Source organism: Eurytemora carolleeae, unplaced genomic scaffold (genome assembly GCF_000591075.1).
Source record: "Eurytemora carolleeae unplaced genomic scaffold, Eaff_2.0 scaffold1889, whole genome shotgun sequence".
NCBI classification, from domain to species: domain Eukaryota; kingdom Metazoa; phylum Arthropoda; class Copepoda; order Calanoida; family Temoridae; genus Eurytemora; species Eurytemora carolleeae.
This window is the reverse complement of record NW_019398103.1, coordinates 7,470-26,393: the sequence shown is the minus strand read 5'-3', so window position 1 is coordinate 26,393 and position 18,924 is coordinate 7,470. Positions and strand designations below refer to the sequence as shown.

Here is an 18,924-nt window from a genome sequence, read left to right as displayed (position 1 = left end):
GGGGAGGTGGGGGGGGTGACCAAATTAACTAGATTTAAACATCCTCACATTAAAAGAAAAATTTAATGTGAGAAAGTTACATTTTAAAGTAAAACTATTATCAAAGAAATAAAACAAAAACGTAGATTTACATCTTGAAACCAGATTAAAATTTTTGGGAACGAATTAATTTTTCTTTTTCTTTCTCAAATCATCTAGCTGTTTGAAATGATATTTACCGGAAGTCAATCCAAAAACAGGAGTTTTTCGTTCTATTCCAGATTTTGTTTTAATACAGGGTGTCCCACATCATATTAGATCGTCAATGGGTCTCAATTACGATTATCGGGACAAATCAGAAAATTTAAGTAAGAAGAATGAATCATTTTTAAAATGTTGAATAAGGCTAATAAAAAAAACTGTCTTGCAGATAATGCTTTAAGGTTTTTGAGTATTATATGTTTATTTTTTCGTTAAAACCAAGAATATTTATTTGAAAAAAAAAACGTTGTTTGAACATTTATTTGATGTGAAATGGTTGAAAGTATGATTAGTGAGGACTGTCAACTACTGATCTTAAGATAAGAAAGAAGAAAAGACAATTATTAAATAGATAGATAGATAGATAGATAGATAGATAGATAGATAGATAGATAGATAGAAAGATAGATAGATAGATAGATAGATAGATGAATATATGGATGGATAGATAGATAGATAGATAGATAGATAGATAGATAGATTAAGATAGGTAGATAGATAGATAGATAGATAGATGGATAGATAGATAGATAGATAGAGAGATGGATAGATAGATAGATAGATAGATAGATAGATAGATAGATAGATAGATAGATAGATAGATAGATAGAGAATGAAGATAACATATGACAGATTACATTAGAGTGTGAAGATCCCGTAGGATTCCAGGTATATCAAGATGTAAAGGAAATGTTTAGGGTGTTCCGAAACAGTAGTTTAGAGTGTTCCGAAACAATAGATTAGGAGTTTCCGAAACAGTAGTTTAGGTTTTCCGGAACAGTAGTTTAGGATGTTCCAAAACAGAAGTTAAGAGTTTTCCGAAACAGTAGATTAAGGGTTTCCTATACAGCGGTTTAGGGAGTTCCGAAAAAAAAGTTTAGGGTGTTCCGTATCAGTAGTTTAGGGTGTTCCGAAAAAATAGTTTAATTTGTTCCGAAACAGTTGTTTAGGGTGTTCCGATACAGTAGTTTAGGGTGTTCCGAAACAGTATTTTAGGTTTTACTAAACAGTAGTTTTGGGTGTTTCAAATCAAACAAATATATAGATAAATTTGATTGGGTCTTCCGAAACAGTAGTTTAGAGTATTTCCAAACGAAACAGAATGATAAGGTGTTCCAAAATAAAAGTATAAGAAGTTCCAAAACAGTAGTTTGGAGTGTTCCGAAAATGAAGGACATGGTGCACTGTTCCGAAACAGTAGTTTTGGGTTTTCCGAAACAGTAGTTTAAAGTCTTCTAAACAGTAATGTAAAGTCTTCCTTAACAGAAGAATCAGGTGTTCAAAAAAATTTTAGGTTGTTCCTCAATATGATTTAAAATCAAACGAATGCAAAAAAAATAAAAGAGGAAAAAAATTGGGAGAATAATAACATGTTTGCATTGCTTGAACTATGAATCTAATTAAGTTAGTGTTTTCATTGTAATTATAGAAATAAAAAGATGATTGATAGTAAACATAAATATATTATTTACATTAAGCCCAAAAAAGTGTAACATAAGGATACGGTTTAATAAACATAGTTAATGGTTATAATTTGAATGTTTTATTAAGTTTTATGAATCATGAATTTAAATATATATTTCAAACTATGAATTCTTTCAGATCAAATAATCTAAATTTGAAATATTTAAAGTTTTTACCGTCAGGTTGCAAAGATATATGGAGTTGAAAATTCTGATCATATTGACAGAGAGCAGTCTATATAATCTATGAACCTCTATCTTGTCTTTATTATCTTTGGGTCAAATGGGAACTAACGATAAAAACGATGGTCAGGAAAACAGGGTTACCCACAAAGGTTGAGACTGTAAAGACGACCCAAAACTCAATATAGTATTTTGATGGTTTACTAAATGATTAAGCACAAAAATAAGCCAGTTTTGACCGACAAAGAAAACGGACTAAACATATTCCGTAGAATTGTCTCTAAACATATTCCGTAGAATTGTCTCTAAACATATTCCGTATAATTGTCTCTAAACATATTCCGTAGAATTGTCTCTAAACATATTCCGTAGAATTGTCTCTATAATCCTATGTGGGTATCCCTGTATACAAAATGAGCAGTCAGCACTTTCAAAGGGAATTCAGGAAAAACAAAAGAACAGAAGAACAAGAAAAAAAGTTTTACAAACTTTATCTCACAAACAAACACATACACACAAACAAGAGGAGAAAAAGGCCGCAAGTTTAGAAAACCCTTGAAGAAAGAAAAATGTAGTTCTGGTATAATTAATGTAGAGGAGCTAGGGTATAAGGGACTAAAGAATTAATATTAAATGAACTTCTATAATTTATGGATTGGTAAGTCCGATTCACAACATTATCATCGAAAGCTTTGTTTGCAAGGACCAGGAATGAATGAATGTTTAATATTTGAATTTTTGATTTTGATTAATGGTTTCTCTTGCGGTTGCTTGAGACGTTCTACCTTATAATTGGTTTAATTAGCTGTCATAAAGTAGTTAGCTTTGTTATCTAATGCCTTTTATCATTTACATATATGGAGTGCAATTGCGGAGTCAGAAGAGAGGGGGGGGGGTTGATAACCCCCCCTTTAGTTCTTTAAAACTAAAATGTATTAATAAACTTGGCTTTTAATTTTAATTTTTAACGATTGCTCGGAATATTGGCCATAATCAAATTTTGATGGATTTTTGTATTTAAATTGGCGCATTTTAAAATTGTCAATTTTGAAGGTCCACGTGAGGTCCCACACAAAATGTGGACCCAATCGGTATAGCCGTTTTGACGTTTATTAAACAAAAACAAACAGTCTGACAGACAAGCAAAATATATAAAAATGTCACCCCCCCCCATGATCTAAAGTTTCTAGGTCTGCTTAACAACATACCTTCTCAATCTTAAGTTTGAGTTCTAAAGTTCTGGAGTTCTATCCCTGGTTTGCTTCTTTTTAACCTGGCTTTGTAAACTTCATCCTACTAATACAACATTTTAAAACTTATTTCATCAAAAGACACGGGAGCAAGAAATAAGATGTATTTTATTTCAAGTACCGGGCCTACTTATTACCAGCTAGAGCAAGCTACACGAGCGGGGGAAGGCAGGCGGCCATGAGCCACCACAATTTCCCCTGCCGTGCCACATATTAGCTTTTTTCTCTTCCGGCAGCCATAAGCCACAACTATTTCCCTTTCTGTACCACCACATTTGACTCTTCCGTGCAAAACTACTTTTTTAAATGGTATATTTAGGGCCTTTAAAGTGTGATTTTAAAAATCTAGCCGCGTCACTCAAAAAAGCACAACTCAAACCATTTTTCAACCCTACTTAAGATTAATATTTTGTGTGTTGAATTCTTAAACTGTTTTACAATGAAATTTTTGACAAATTTGACCTCGTATTGCATTTTGAAATATCACAACGTTGGTTAATGAGCGATTTTAAGATGGATTTAGTATAATGAGTCAGTAATTGAATAATCATTAGACTTTGTGATATTTCAAGATGCAATACTCAGTCAAATTTGTTAAAAATTTCATTGTAAAACAATTTAAAAATTCAACAAACAAAATATTAATCCTAAGTAGAATTAAAAAAATGGTTTGAGTTGTGCTTTTTTGAGTGATGCGGCTGGATTTTTTAAAATCAGTCGAAGAAGGTATTAAAAACTTACAATTATATGTAAAAAAGTGCTTTTATAGAAAGATACATTTGATAAATGTACATATATCTACTATTATGCATAAACTTGAATCAAAGTGAGTGGATTTGGACAACCTGAAAATCCACAATATCAAGATTGACTTATTGTAAAAACGATGTCTCCTGCAGTATTTAATATCTAACTGCAAAAAATTATGAAGTATCTTTTTTATATATTTTATCATTTTGTAAACCATCAAATAACTTGATTGAATGCAGAAATAAAAAATCAAGCTTTAAATCGTCATTTTTTTAGAGTTTTGGTTCATCTCTACTGCCATGTCCTTGGTGGGTAACCAAGGACATGGCAGTACAGTGCTTCCTGAAAAAATATAAATATATTTTTTTAAGAAAAATTATGGTTAAATTTCTCCCAGCAAGTGCAGTAATGTACAATGTAATCCTAAAGTAAGTTCCTAGTGTATGGACAATGTAATCAAACATCTCCACGTGATATTTAGACTAGTGTACACTGTAAACTATAACCATAAACACTCTTATTATCTTGTCTTTCTACATTTTTCACAAAAACTTGTTTTAATAATACCTACATATTTGAAACCCAATGTCGTTAACCTGAGATATCTTAAACTTAGATCAAATGATCTAAGTTTTAAATATTAAAGGTTTACACCACCAGGTTGCAAAGGTATAGGGATTAGAAAATTTGAGTTTGTGAAAAATACTCAATTCCTATTAGGTATTGTTTTAATCATCCTGTTTATACAAATGTAAAATTCATAAATAAAAAATAAATAAGAAGTTTTCAAATTATTTTTCCTTCACTGCTGCAGCTTCAAGCAAAAAATGCTTTTTTAAATTTTAAATGCAATGCATTGTAACATGAACCCGTTCATAGACTTCAGGGCCTAAAGCATGCATAAGCAGTGGGCTCTCTAGTATCTACTAGTATCATAAAACGTGTACAATTTGTTTGCAGATTTCTAAAACTAAAAATGTATTATCTCTACATCGCCGTAAATCTGATATATTACTGAAAACGTCCAGAGGTTTTAATTTTGAATACGAAAATTTGAATTTTATGTACAAAAATCTGCCGTACACTGCCCCGGCCCAGTACATGTACAATAAGGTGTAATGTTTTCTGTACAGTATGCACAGAAGATTGATTATAGTCTGATCTGGAGTGTGGATAGGGTATTAAGAGATAAGACAGATAAACTTTAGATATACAGGGCGTTTCACAAAAAATGACGTTTAAAAATGTCCCCCCCCCCTTTTTTTATACACAAAATTTAACAGTAGTGGATATTACATTTTTGATGACATACTAGCTTTGGAACCCGGCGTATTGTTCCAACCAAATGTCGTAGACCTTAGATATTTCAAACTATGAATTATGTTAGCTTAACTGATCTAAGTTTGAAATATCAAATGTGCACAACATCAGGTCGCTAAGATATTGGAATTCGAAAATTTAAGTTTGTGGCAAAAACTCAATTCCTTTCTAGCAAAGTTAAGAAAATGGCTGCCTTATAGATTGAAACATCTAAAAGTGTTCAGAGCAAAAAAACAAACAAATTTTGCTATAGACTTTTTTGCAGACATTTTTTTATCTGTGTTTTTCGGAATACCCTGTAAATGGTTTTATATTTACAGTATTGCAGGAGTATTAAAGATTCATTGTAATGAAATAAAGAAAAGATTAATGTGGCGATAAAACCAGATAAAATCAGATAAATTCTCACCATTGCTTGTTAAGTACTTTACTACTCTTCTTATTAAAACTAACGATGGTTAATAAAGCTTAAAACTGTGTTTGAATTCTACTTGTGTATAAAAACGTAAACAGTAAAAAAATAGTTTTTGACACGTACATAATTATTAACAAGACATGTTTTATACATTGAAAATGAATAACAAAAACATAAAAGATTAATAATAATAAACATTTAAATAATTAATGAAAAAGTCGAATATTAACGTTATAAAAATTACTAAACAATTTATTTTTATTTTTAATCATAAATTATTAACAATAATAAAATAAAAATTGTCAATCTTAGACTAGAGTCAAAAAATATATTTAACCAAATATTTAAATCTTAAATAATTTTAAACTAATTAGATCAAAATTGTATTCACATAAATCCAGAAAACTTTGAAATGTTGCATCAATTTTCAAGATTGGGTTGACTTTCAAGTGTCGCACCACCTTGGCCTTTTATTTTGCACAATAATTCACTTTGTCTTTTGTGTAGCCCAAGACATATACAGTGATAACCAGAAAACTGTATAATAGGAAGACGACATTGAAGCAAAACTGAAGTGCAATTGAAGTTGTTACAAAGCAAATAGATTTTCTTGTACGTTATTAAATCACTTATTAAGTGAAATGGTTCTGTTTACACTGCACAATTGCTGATTTAAAGTCTTGACTAGGTCTTAAAGTCGACATCCTATTCCACAGTTTTCTGATTATCACTGTACGTTTAATAACTATAAATAACTTTTTTGCTTTAATTTAATAAGTAATTGGCATAATTCTAATCTGTAAGAGCCTTGCATCACTGTGTATTAAACATTTCAAATAAATACAACAGCGTTATTTTTTTTATTGACCAACAATTTATTTTTAAACCTGAAATTTTTTTAAATTCAAAACTAATTTTACATATTATTGAACATTCAGCTTTTCTATAAAAATATCCAGGTTTTGATGATTATTTTATCCTAAATACTAAAATAACCATTACATCATAATTATCAATTATAAATTGTTTGAACGCACTCAAGCGCAAATGAAAAAAGCTCGTAAATTATGTAGCGTGCGTTGAAATTTCTTTTAGAAAACTGTATACAGAAAGATTATTTTAAAATATTTCTAGATAAAATTTTTGATTTAACAATCAAATCAGTTTTCTCTTACACTTTGATAAAGTTATAAAAGATAAAAAACGACCTGTGTGTCGTCTTTAATTGTCATGTTTAGAAAGACACACTGTATCTTTTTTAAGATTTAAGAAACCTAATATAATATACTATGCACTTTGTGCAATGTGGAGAGAACACTTTTATACAATAAGGCAAGGGCGTACTCAGGAACTTTTTCAGGGGTGGGCTCAGTAACATTGGGACCCAATACCCCCCTGGAAACCACACAATTTGCATTTCTAAGGGGGGAGGGCTAAGCCCAAATAGCCCCCCCCCCTGTGACGCCTCTGAATAGGGAAAATACTCATTTGTGTAATGTGGACAATACACCTTTGTACAAGGTGGACAGTAAGTTTCTGTACACAACATGCACAGTACAATTCTACCGACTTCATTTGAATATTTTAAAATGGTAAATGGTTCCTATTTGGACCTAAAGTTTTTACATAAAATATGCAAAAACACTTCTACCCCGCAAACAAGATATGCATATAGTTAACTCCACACACAAATTCAAAATAGAAAAAAATGAATTTTTTTCCATGAAGTAATGCAAAATGACCTCCATGTAAGAAGTTACACGTCTGAATTAAGTCTACAGTTCATTAATCTGTTAAAAAAGGGTTGATTCATTCAGTTACTGTCCTGTTTTGCCGTATGTATTGGATTTCTCAAATACTCTTTAAAAACTTAAAATATACCAGAAATCCTAAAACTAAACAAATCTATTTTATAAAATTTATAAACACTCCCTTTATATTCAGGGACGAGCCTATTTCCGTGGTGAGGGTAGTCCTGGTCGTCTTGTCCTGGAGGGTGTAACCCAGGAGGACGCAGGACAGTACAAGTGTAGGACAGATTTCCATCATGCTCCAACCAAGATATCTGTAATCAACCTGAACATTGTTATTCCTCCAGAGAAACCATATATTCATGATGAATCTTCAAATAGAATGGTTCGGCTCAAGTTAGGGCCCTACAGGTAAATATTTCTTAAAGCTAGGGCCCTACAGGTAAATATTTCTTAAAGCTTGGGCCCTACAGGTAAATATTTCTTAAAGCAAGGGTCCTACAGCTAAATATTTGTTAAAGAAGGGCCCTCCACGTAAGTGTTTGTTAAAGCGAGGGCCCTACAGGTAAATATTGTCAAAGCTTGGGCCTAACAGGTAAATATTTTTTTAAGCAAGGGTCTTACAGCTAAATATGTGTTAAAGAAAGGCCCTCCACGGAAGTGTTTGTTAAAGCAAGGGCCCTCCAGGTAAATATTTGTCAAAGCTAGGGCCCTACAGGTAAATATATACCTTAAATCCAGGGCCCTACTTGTTTGTTAAAGCGAGGGCCCTACAGGTAAATATTTGTCAAAGCTTGGGTCTAACAGGTAATTTTTTTTTTACGCAAGGGTCCTACAGGTAAATATTTGTTAAAGAAGGGCATTCCAGGTAAATGTTTGTTAAAGCGAGGACCCTACAGGTGAATGTTTGTCAAAGCTTGGGCCTAACAGGTAAATAATTGTTAAAGCAAGGGTCCTACAGGTAGATATTTGTTAAAGCGAGGGCCCTGCAGGTTAATAATTGTCTAAACTAGGGCTCTATAGGTAAATGTATGTTGAAGTGAGGGACCTAAAGGTAAATTGTTAAAGCAAGGACCCTACAGGTAAATATTTGTTAAAGCGAGGACCCTACAGGTGAATGTTTGTCAAAGCTTGGGCCTAACAGGTAAATATTTGTTAAAGCAAGGACCCTACAGGTAAATATTTGTTAAAGCGAGGACCCTACAGGTGAATGTTTGTCAAAGCTTGGGCCTAACAGGTAAATAATTGTTAAAGCAAGGGTCCTACAGGTAAATATTTATTAAAGCAAGGACCCTACAGGTAAATATTTGTTAAAGCAAGGACCCTACAAGTAAATATTTGTTAAAGCAAGGACCCTACAGGAAAATATGTGTCGAAGCTAGGACCCTACAGGTAAATATATACCTGAAATCCAGGGCCCTACAGGTAAATAAATACGTTGAAGCTAGCTGGCCTTACAATATCTTTTTAAACACAGAATCTTAATTGTGGAACTATTTAACATTGAAATCTATGAATATTAACTTAAAAGCAGTTATTTTTGCTCAGTTCTATAATACAACTAAGCCTGTAAGAAAGCTAAGCTGCAGAAACCTGAATTTAGATAATCTATAATCGATTGATAGAGTTTTAGAAGGTTGACTTACTTCTTTATAAAATATTGCACAAAGTTTTATTTTCAAGAATTTAAATCTTGCTAAAGGCTAGAATAAAATGTGCAGAAGTTTAGAATTTATTTTCTAAAATTTAAGTTTTCAAAAGACAAGTTTACAATGCACATACTTAAATTGAGAAATGAGTTGGAATTGGGTTAGAATTTTGAATTAATCCATTATTCAGTAACATTATTTGAACACTTTAGAAATTTAGAAGTACTAGATTCTGGTCTAAGAACAAAATTCATTTAGTTCAGAGGTCTCAACTTTGAAGTGAAATGACAATTGACATATAGCACCTGCAAACTGTTAGAGTTCTTTAATTGTCTATAAAGCTAGATTTGATCCGCCGAAATATAAAAAAAATTGGATTAGTGCTTTATGTAAGATTTACAATACAAGTTTGTTGACCTTAGATCTTTAAACAATTGCACATGGATGACCAATAATTCAATTCAGGGAGGGGGATACGGTGAAACTTCGTTGTGAAGTTCTTGGTGGGAACCCAGCCCCTGAAGTCACGTGGTGGAGAGATCACACACTACTAGATACATCACAGGAAACTAGAAAACAAAAAGTAAGTTTGGAGTCCTCCAGCACACTGCACTGCCTGAATTCATGCTTTTTAAGACACGCTTAAAGGGACTGTAAGCGTAATTTCAAGTGATCCTCAATGCAAAGAGGGCAATACCCGATTTACAACGTTACCCTTTAAACATTTGACTGTTGATCGAGTAGAAAGATCTCTCTGTTTAAACATATCGGAAACCGCATGAATTCCTCCAAAACCCGGCCTGTGTACATAGTAATCTTAACTTAGCTGATCTGTTACTGACTTATCTCAAAGTATTGACTGTAAACATGAAAAACGGTTTTCTATCATTCAATTGTAAATTGTTATTTTCTCACCACCAATTAGAACACAGCAGTTAACACAGTTCTTAACATATTTAAGAACTTAAAAACTATAAGAGTTTAGCAATTAAAGTAGATTAAGATATATAATATGTGTCCGTCTTCGACATCCTTTTTAATCATCAGTAAAGGTTTAAATGGTGCCATTGTGAATCAGGGATGCTCCTCTTTAAATGAAAGTTAACACAAAATTATGCTTACAATTCCTACAAAACTCTAGTATGCCGAGTCCATTAGCGCATGATCCAATCAGCAGGGTTCAGCCCTGTGTTTGGTGCCTATTCTGAACCAATAGAAATTCCATGGCGGTAACATCTATCTTTCTATCCAGCTCATTATCCAATTAGAGAAAAATCCTTATACCGGCGCTAAACATCCTATGGAAATATTTACTTATACTGAAACTATAATGCCAAGATTAATCCCTGCAAGGGGGAATTTTGCACTATTGTTTTTGCACACTTTCTTTTCAACTTATTTTGCACTTTATTCTTAATTTTTATCATCTTTTAAAGTTTTGACAATATTCTGTACTGTCCTGTTTGGCCTTCTATGATCTTTTTCTTTAATATGTGCAAATTGGTCTAGTCGCCCAAAGGACGACCTAGTACTTCAGATGAACGTGAATTTACAATGAAATTATTTAGGTTGTAAACCGTCTTGTGATTGAGAAAATATCAAGAATAGATCTTCACTCGATCTATACATGCCAGGCTTCCAACAACAACGTATCTGTTCCTGTTTCTACCTCAGTCAAATTAGATCTTACTTGTAAGTTAAAGAACCCATGGATCTGATTTAATGAATAGAGAGAAGTGGTTGAGTTAAGTAAATGTAGTTGATTCAATTCGTATGTGCACCTGCTTAATTTAAATTGAGAAGTGGTTAAAATAAGTCTAAGTTACATGATAGTTCAACTACGTCTACGTCTCAACATTACATTTGTTTAGTAAATATTTTACTATCGCATCGACAAAATACCCAAATGCCTGTTTCCTACATTATTGTTTTCTTTATTTAGGTAATATAAAATTGGTTGCATGCATTACAAAACATATCATCAAATTATTTTATATATATTTTTGTCAAAACTATTGGGATTTTTAATTGGTGCTAATTTTACATTCCGATGCAAATTTATCATTCATTTATTCGAGGTCATAATATCTAATAAGCGCGCAAAGCTCTCAAATAATGGGAAATGAATGATGTTTTCTCACTTTTTGGTTTAAAATTTCATTATAAATATTTTTAACAGATGGTCCCGAGACAGTAAAGATTGTTGGGATGAAACCGGTTTTGAGCGCGGGTGTACAGTACAGACTGCAATGTATGGCAGCAGGTGGCAGGCCGGCCCCACAGATATCTTGGTATAGAGGGGACAAGCTATTAGAGGAAGCAGCTGGAAGTCCTGTGGTAAGACTTTCGTTTTTTTACTGTAGGGCTGGGTGGAGCTCAGCATCGGTTTTTTTAATGAACGAAAATTTGGAAACGGTGGGTTTTATCAGAAAAATTCAGAGAAAATAAAAAATGTTAGTTTTTTAAAAATGATTGAAAAATTCAAACAAACAATTTTAAAGCGTTAGCGATTGTTCACATTTTTTTAATCAACCAGATGAGATGAAGTTTGTATTCTAAAAAAATACTCCCCCATGACAGAACGACCAAGAACTGGTTTCAAAAATCAAGAACGTATCCATCATGAAAAAAATATATTACAAAATTTTCAAAAAAGAAAAAAATGATAATTTTTTTTTGTTTTAGACTAGTCCTGATGGAAAGGTAACGACTGGTACTCTCCTGTACACCCCAGATTCTCTGCATAATGGAGAGATTCTAAAATGTCGGGCTGGACTCTCTAATTTACCTGGATCTTTTATTGACACAACCTGGAACTTATCCGTGCATTGTAAGTAGAACAAATTAAAAATAAAACGAATTAAAATTTCATTTTACATATTTTTGTTTTGTTGAAAATGTATCTGATTAAGTTTTGTTAAAGATATCCCGGATGTAAAGTTGGAGTATGGAAGATCAATCGATCCACACTTCGTTAAGGTAATTTATTAACCATAAACATCCTGGTTTAAACATTTCATCTAATCAGATATCAGAAAATGATAAAATAGAAACTTATTTTTAGATTTCGATACAAGTGCTTTTTTGTTAACTTTAAGCACTTATTAAAAATCATTATTCTATTTTTGGTTCTTTTCTTATTAAATGCTACTTTTCTCACTAATCTTTAAATATGAATATATGCATATCTTCAACTTGGAAATAAATAATGTTGATATCAATTTTGATGAAAATTTTCAATATTGATTTGATAAAAAGAATTGATTAAGTTTTATGATTCGAGAAACATCAAACTTTCAAGTAATGATAAATAATTTCCTATTTTCATATTAGTCAAGTGTTAGAGATCTTTTACAAAAGAATTGAGTTTTTTATGTTTTCTCTCAAAAATTCTATAAATTGGTAATAACTATTTATAACACTGTTATTTTGGTTCGCACTGTTATAAAGTTTATAAATTTTCTCTTTATCGAGAAGGTTCAAGCCTTTTTAGAATTAATTTTGTCCTGAGCTTTAGCGAGGTACAAAATATAATCTAAAATAAAAATATATTCGAGATATAGAGAAAATTTAAGTCTAAAAACTTTATAGCACGTCGTTCCAATATAATAGTGTTAAAGGTAATTTTATGAAACGTTTGTGTACGGTCTTATTTTAATGGCTTTATCTAGATCACATAAGCTTTGAAACAAAGCAGAAGTCAAAATGTAAAGTTGATTTAAACTTTATTTTCATTTTAATTGAAAAAAAATATTTTCGAAATATCCTAATTTTTTTGGAGAAAATCCAGGAACCAATCAAAACTTTATCGCACACGTGCTATGATGTACAGCTTATTTAACTTTATAGCACGATGATTACTTTATAGCACGTTCATTATGAAATTCACGATGAACTAAGGAAGAATGATAAAGTACACAATAGTTTCATAAAAATTATATTTTTTAAAGGAAAATGACGATGTCTACTTTGAGTGTAGGATAAAATCTAACCCTTATCCTCGTAAAATCTACTGGAAGAAAGATGTAAGTTCTATTACTTTCTACTAATTCTAACATTTAACATTTTCTCGTTCTAGTTTAAAGATTACGGTCGTGAGAGGATGTATGATTCAAAAACTTTTCTAAAATTCATTTTCACAATTTATTCTCAAAATGTATGTTGTAAAACTATACGTGGTCAATACATTTGACACATGTACTTGGTCACTACATTAAACATATATATGTGGTCATAACATTAAACACATATACGTGGTCACTACATTAAACAAATATACTTGGTCACTACATTAAGCACATATACGTGGCAATTACATTAAACACATATACGTGGTCACTACATTAAACATATATATGTGGTCATAACATTAAACACATATACTTGGTCACTACATTAAACATATATATGTGGTCATAACATTAAACACATATACGTGGTCACTACATTAAACAAATATACTTGGTCACTACATTAAGCACATATACGTGGCAATTACATTAAACACATATAGCTTTAGAACATTTCTTAAACAAAAAGTAGAGAAGCACTTTTTTATCTTTTAAGTACCTTGGGATCTCTTATCATTTTATTAACTAGCAAAAGAGTATTTAAGTGCTTAGTTAAGAGCAAACTTATATTATTTTTATTACTTTTGAAAATATATTGTAATCATCAAACATGAAAATAAATTGTAATCAACAAACATTTCATTGTATTATGGTTTATGAATATGTTTTGTATTTGACAGATATTGAATCGAAATTTTAAGTTTAAATTCAACAATTTTTATATTTGACCAAATTAATCAAAACAGACCAAAAAGAAGGGGTCAAAAATAGGGTGTTCTACAAAAAATAAACTGTTATAAAAAAATTAATGTGTTATACAAAAATTAAAGTGTTCTACAAAAAAGAAGGTGTTATACAAAAAATAAAGTGTTATAAAAAATAAAGTGTTATAAAAAAGGTGTTATACAAAAATTAAGATGTTGTACAAAAATTAAGGTGTCATACAAAAAATAAGGTGTTTTACAAAAAATAAGATGTTATACTGAAAAGAAAAATGATTATGATGAAATGGGTCAGATTGTAACGCAGGTAGATGTAAATGTACTGCATTGGCACCAATAGCAATCAATGTTTTTTTTTACAGTTTTGACATGATTTATTTATGAAAAAAAATTATTGAATATTTAAAAAAATGTTGAAGGGAAAATTGTTAAACCAAGACAAGAAGAATGGAATACTGTTGAGTAATCAGACGCTAGTCCTGCAGCACGTGCTCAAACCGCGATCAGGTCTCTACACCTGCTCAGCAGAGAACACAGAGGGAACAGGAGAATCAACCCCGCTACCCCTGGAGGTTAAATTCTCTCCAGAATGTTCTCCCAACCAGATTCAGGTAATATAAAGAAAAGTCTTATTTTTAAAGAAATAACGTCATGGAAAAATCCTGCAAAACAACCTCCAAGTGCAAATATTTCCATAATTTAAGAATTTCTAATAGACAAATCCCTCATAGACAAACCTCTAATGAAAAACCTCCTGAGCTGAAAACTTTAGAATGGAATATCCTTAATCCCGATCGGTTAATTAATCTAGAGATTAATATAAAAAGGATGACAAGCATTATTTAATCTCAAGATTGAGAAAGAGAGTGGATCAAGCATTCACCACCATTCAAAAGTTCCCAGCTCTGAACTCCAAACCCCTGAAGGACAAGCTTCTGAAATAAAGTCCTGATTTACGAAATTCTGATGGACAAACTTAGAAGTTTTTATGCCTTAAAAACATAAATTTGGTATTCACTGAAATTGATAGTTTGAAATATTAAAGATATGAGATTTTTAGTTTTAGAAATCAGAAGTTTGAGGCAAATAATCAATTCTATTTGTGTCTAGGTGTATGGAGTTGCTAAGCATGAAACTGCCCGAGTCCGCTGCGAGGTGATTGCCAACCCCGAAGCCAACCTCAGGTTTACCTGGAAGTTTAATACGTCAAGAGAGCTACTGGATATACAGGTTTATCTATCTATCTATCTATCTATTTGTTCCTAATGCATCCCAAACTTCTCCCACATTGTCTTAAACTTGTCTTCCTTGTTTCTATTCTACTCTCAACCTTTAGTGAAGTTCTACATCTATCAACATTATTGAAATATCTTTTAATCAGGGTATCTAGAAATTTTCTTATGAAAAAATTTTTGGGAAAAATATTATGAGAGGGGGGTTCAATTTTTTCAATAAAGTTTTTCCCAAAAATGTTCGAATTTTTCTGTAAAGAAATTGAGTTTTTAGTCTTGATGTGTAATATTTGTGATATTTCTAATCTTTAATCTTGATTTGTGGTATTTCAACTATAAATATTGTTGTATCAAATAGTAATTATAGTAATATCAAAGTTACAACCAGATTTCAAAGATATAAGGATTAGAAAATTTGAGTTTGTGGCAAAAATTCCATTTCTTTTCAATTTTTCGAACTGTATATTGTATACCTAAATTTCTAATTAATAACCTATTTTGATTAATCGCTATTGTTTTACCAAACTGAAGCTTTTTATCTTTAAAATTTTATACACTTAAATGTTCCGACAATATTCACATTCATATTTTTAAAAAAAAATTTCGATGTAGCTCTAAAGTCGGCTATTTTAAATCATCTTCAAATTTTGGCGGATTTTTCTTTTGAATTGGTGCATTAAATTAAAAAAGAACTAGTTTCTTATTTGATATTCTATACACCTTCTCTGGGGTCATGTGAGGTCCCACACAAAATGCTGGCTCGATCGGTTTAGCCGTTTTGACGTTTATTGGTTACAAACAAACAAACAGACACCCATACAAGCAATATAGATATGGAAATTTTTTACAAATTTGCTTTGAATTCGAAGGAAAATATTATCAAACTAAATATTTAAATCTAAAAAAAAAAATATAGATTTCGTATTTTGATCTAACTTTTATGAATTCAGGAGTCCCAGGTAACCAGCGAGGGTAGAGTAAGCTGGTTAGAGTATACTCCCAGAACAGAATTAGATTATGGAACCCTACTCTGCTCTGCTAGTAATCAGGTAAACCAGGAGTATATACTCCCAGAACAGAATTAGATTATGGAACATTACTCTGCTCAGCTAGTAATCAGGTAAACCAGGAGTATATACTCCCAGAACAGAATTAGATTATGGAACCCTACTCTGCTCAGCTAGTAATCAGGTAAACTAGGAGTTTATACTCCCAGAACAGAATTAAATTATTGAACACTACTCTGCTCAACTAAGAAATAATATCCGTAAATTTTAATTTCCGGATAACTTTTCTGGTTGATTTCATGTAAAGCCTGTTTTTCCGAAATAATGGAGCACCCTTTCGGTATATACTGCGGTGATCTGCAGATCCGAAGAAATATCTAGTCTTAGCGGAGAGTGGCCTTAATCCAGAATGTGCCGAGTCATTTAAGTTGTTAAAAATGCCAAAATTAATGATATTTTTATTTAAAACTGTCCAAAAAGAAACCGATACCTTTCACATCATGTTTGCGGCTGGAGTATATAAAATATATTTTTTTTTGTGATTATATCTTAATCATTAATTGAAGCTGAGTCATGTAGATGCTATTAAAGAAAGTTATCTATCTAATTACAGATTAGTATTTAAAGGGACTGTAAGCGTAATTTCAAGTGAGGTTCCATGCAAATATTGACAATGATGCCCTTTAAAGCTTTGCCTGATAAAGTACAAATTAGATATCAATGTTTGTCTTTTTGAAAACTGTTTATCTTTAATTGTGGTTTCTCTACAAAAGTGACAAGCACATTTCTAATGCAGAACAACACATAGAAATTAATAGAATAAAACAATTTTAAACCGATAAAAACAACAATATTTTTCACATTAATGATCAGATAACGGTTTCAGCAGGGTACCGTTGTGAATCGAGCATTTCCATCATTGCATGGAGGGATACTTAAAATTACACTTGCAGTCCCTTTAATTCATTAATCAATAAAATCTTCATAATGTTTAATAGATCGGAGAGCAGTCGACCCCTTGTGGATATCGACTAATACCTGCTGGACGACCAGACTCTGTCGAAAACTGCGTTGTCGACAATCAAACATTCTCGTCGCTGCATCTTCGCTGCAACGCCGGATTTGATGGTGGACTTGAGCAGTCCTACTTTGTCGAAGTTCTAGATGTGGAACTCGACACAGTTGTGTCGAATATTTCAACTTCGACGCCAACCTTTTCAATAATTGGTGAGATATCTACAGATTGGCGCGTTCGGCTTTTAACATTTTTTTCGTTCATCTTTCGTCAACGACACATTTCGTTACTTTTTTCAAACGTTTGAAATATGATCTTATTAGTTCTTAAAATTTATCGTTTCTTTTCCCAATGAACGATCTTTCAATAAAATTGTTATTTATATGAAATCATTCTTTCAGTAAAAAAAAACGATCGTTTTTTATCCATCTTGCAGTCTGTATATACCTTCCATCTATATATTTATGTTCTATATATCTATCTATCTATCTTCCCGCATTATTATTCTGTACCCATCCCCAGGAGCAAACTTGGTAAGAAAGAGTAAAGTCAAAGTTTCTCTGAACAGAATTATATGGAATATATCCTTTTGTGTTATATATCTATATATTTATGTTTTTATTTTATATCCACATATAAATATATATATACGGTACTAAGTCTTGATAATATCGGGTTTAGCCTTAGCTTTATACTTATATCCAGTTAAATCTTGATAATATCTGGTAAATTTTTGTTATATCCTGTTAAATATTTATAATATTCTGTAAATCTTAATAAATCTGGTTAAAATTTGATAATATCCGGTTAAATATTAAAAATGCCTCTATTTAACCTTTTGATTTCTGGTTAAATATTGATTTTATCCGGTTAAATCTTGATAACATCTGGAAAATCTTTATATATCTGGTTAAAATTTGATAATATCCGGTTAAATATTGAAAATTATTCTGTTTTACCTTTAATTTCTGGTTAAATATTGACCATATCCAGTTAAATCATTATTTCATTTGGTTAAATCATTATTAAATCTGGTTAAATCTTCATTATATCCGGTTAAATCTTGATTATATTCTGCTTCTATCTTGATTATATCCGGTTAAATCTTGATTATATTCTGCTGTTAAATATTGACCATATCCAGTTAAATCATTATTTCATTTGGTTAAATCATTATTAAATCTGGTTAAATCTTCATTATATCCGGTTAAATCTTGATTATATTCTGCTTCTATCTTGATTATATCCGGTTAAATCTTGATTATATTCTGCTAAATCTTGATTATATCCGGTTAAATCTTGATTATAAAATCTTGATTATATCCTGTCAAATCTTTAAATCTTTATTTTATCCAGTGAAATCTTGATTATATCTTTTTAAATCTTGATTATATTCTGCTAAATCTTGATAATATCCTGTTAAATCTTGATTATATCCGGTAACTTCTTATTGAATCCGGTTAAATCTTCATTATATCCGGTAACTCCTCATTTTATCCAAGTAAATTTGAATAATTATTCTGTTTTATTTGTTAATTCCTGTTGAAATCTTGATATTTATTTTGTTTTATTAAAGGGATTAAATGCACACAAAGTACACACAATATGTCTAGATTAATAGCAAATATTAAACATTATCCTTTAATCATTTAATCAAATAGTTCACTCATACATACATACACTCATTCATGCATATAATGTTTAACATCGCTGGAGAAAACAACCTTTGCGCTCATAAAAATTCTGTTTTTTTGTAGGTGGGTGTAGATGGGTGTAGATGGGTGTAGATGGGTGTAGATGGGTGTAGGTGGGTGTAGGTGGGTGTAGATGGGTGTAGATGGGTGTAGATGGGTGTAG

At 31.3% G+C, this 18,924-nt stretch overlaps 1 protein-coding gene across 1 annotated transcript in view; it reads left to right on the top strand.

Moving 5' to 3' along the window:
* The window catches only part of LOC111716814 (nephrin), a 24,793-nt gene that overhangs the window by 1,398 nt on the left and 4,471 nt on the right, over positions 1-18,924 (top strand). The window contains exons 2-12 of the mRNA XM_023492304.1: positions 7,566-7,783; positions 9,487-9,604; positions 10,590-10,713; positions 11,201-11,358; positions 11,707-11,851; positions 11,945-12,000; positions 12,972-13,046; positions 14,233-14,424; positions 14,924-15,043; positions 15,996-16,094; positions 17,051-17,279. Coding sequence (XP_023348072.1) covers positions 7,566-7,783; positions 9,487-9,604; positions 10,590-10,713; positions 11,201-11,358; positions 11,707-11,851; positions 11,945-12,000; positions 12,972-13,046; positions 14,233-14,424; positions 14,924-15,043; positions 15,996-16,094; positions 17,051-17,279 — 1,534 coding nt within the window. The remainder of the gene's footprint in view (positions 1-7,565; positions 7,784-9,486; positions 9,605-10,589; positions 10,714-11,200; positions 11,359-11,706; positions 11,852-11,944; positions 12,001-12,971; positions 13,047-14,232; positions 14,425-14,923; positions 15,044-15,995; positions 16,095-17,050; positions 17,280-18,924) is intronic.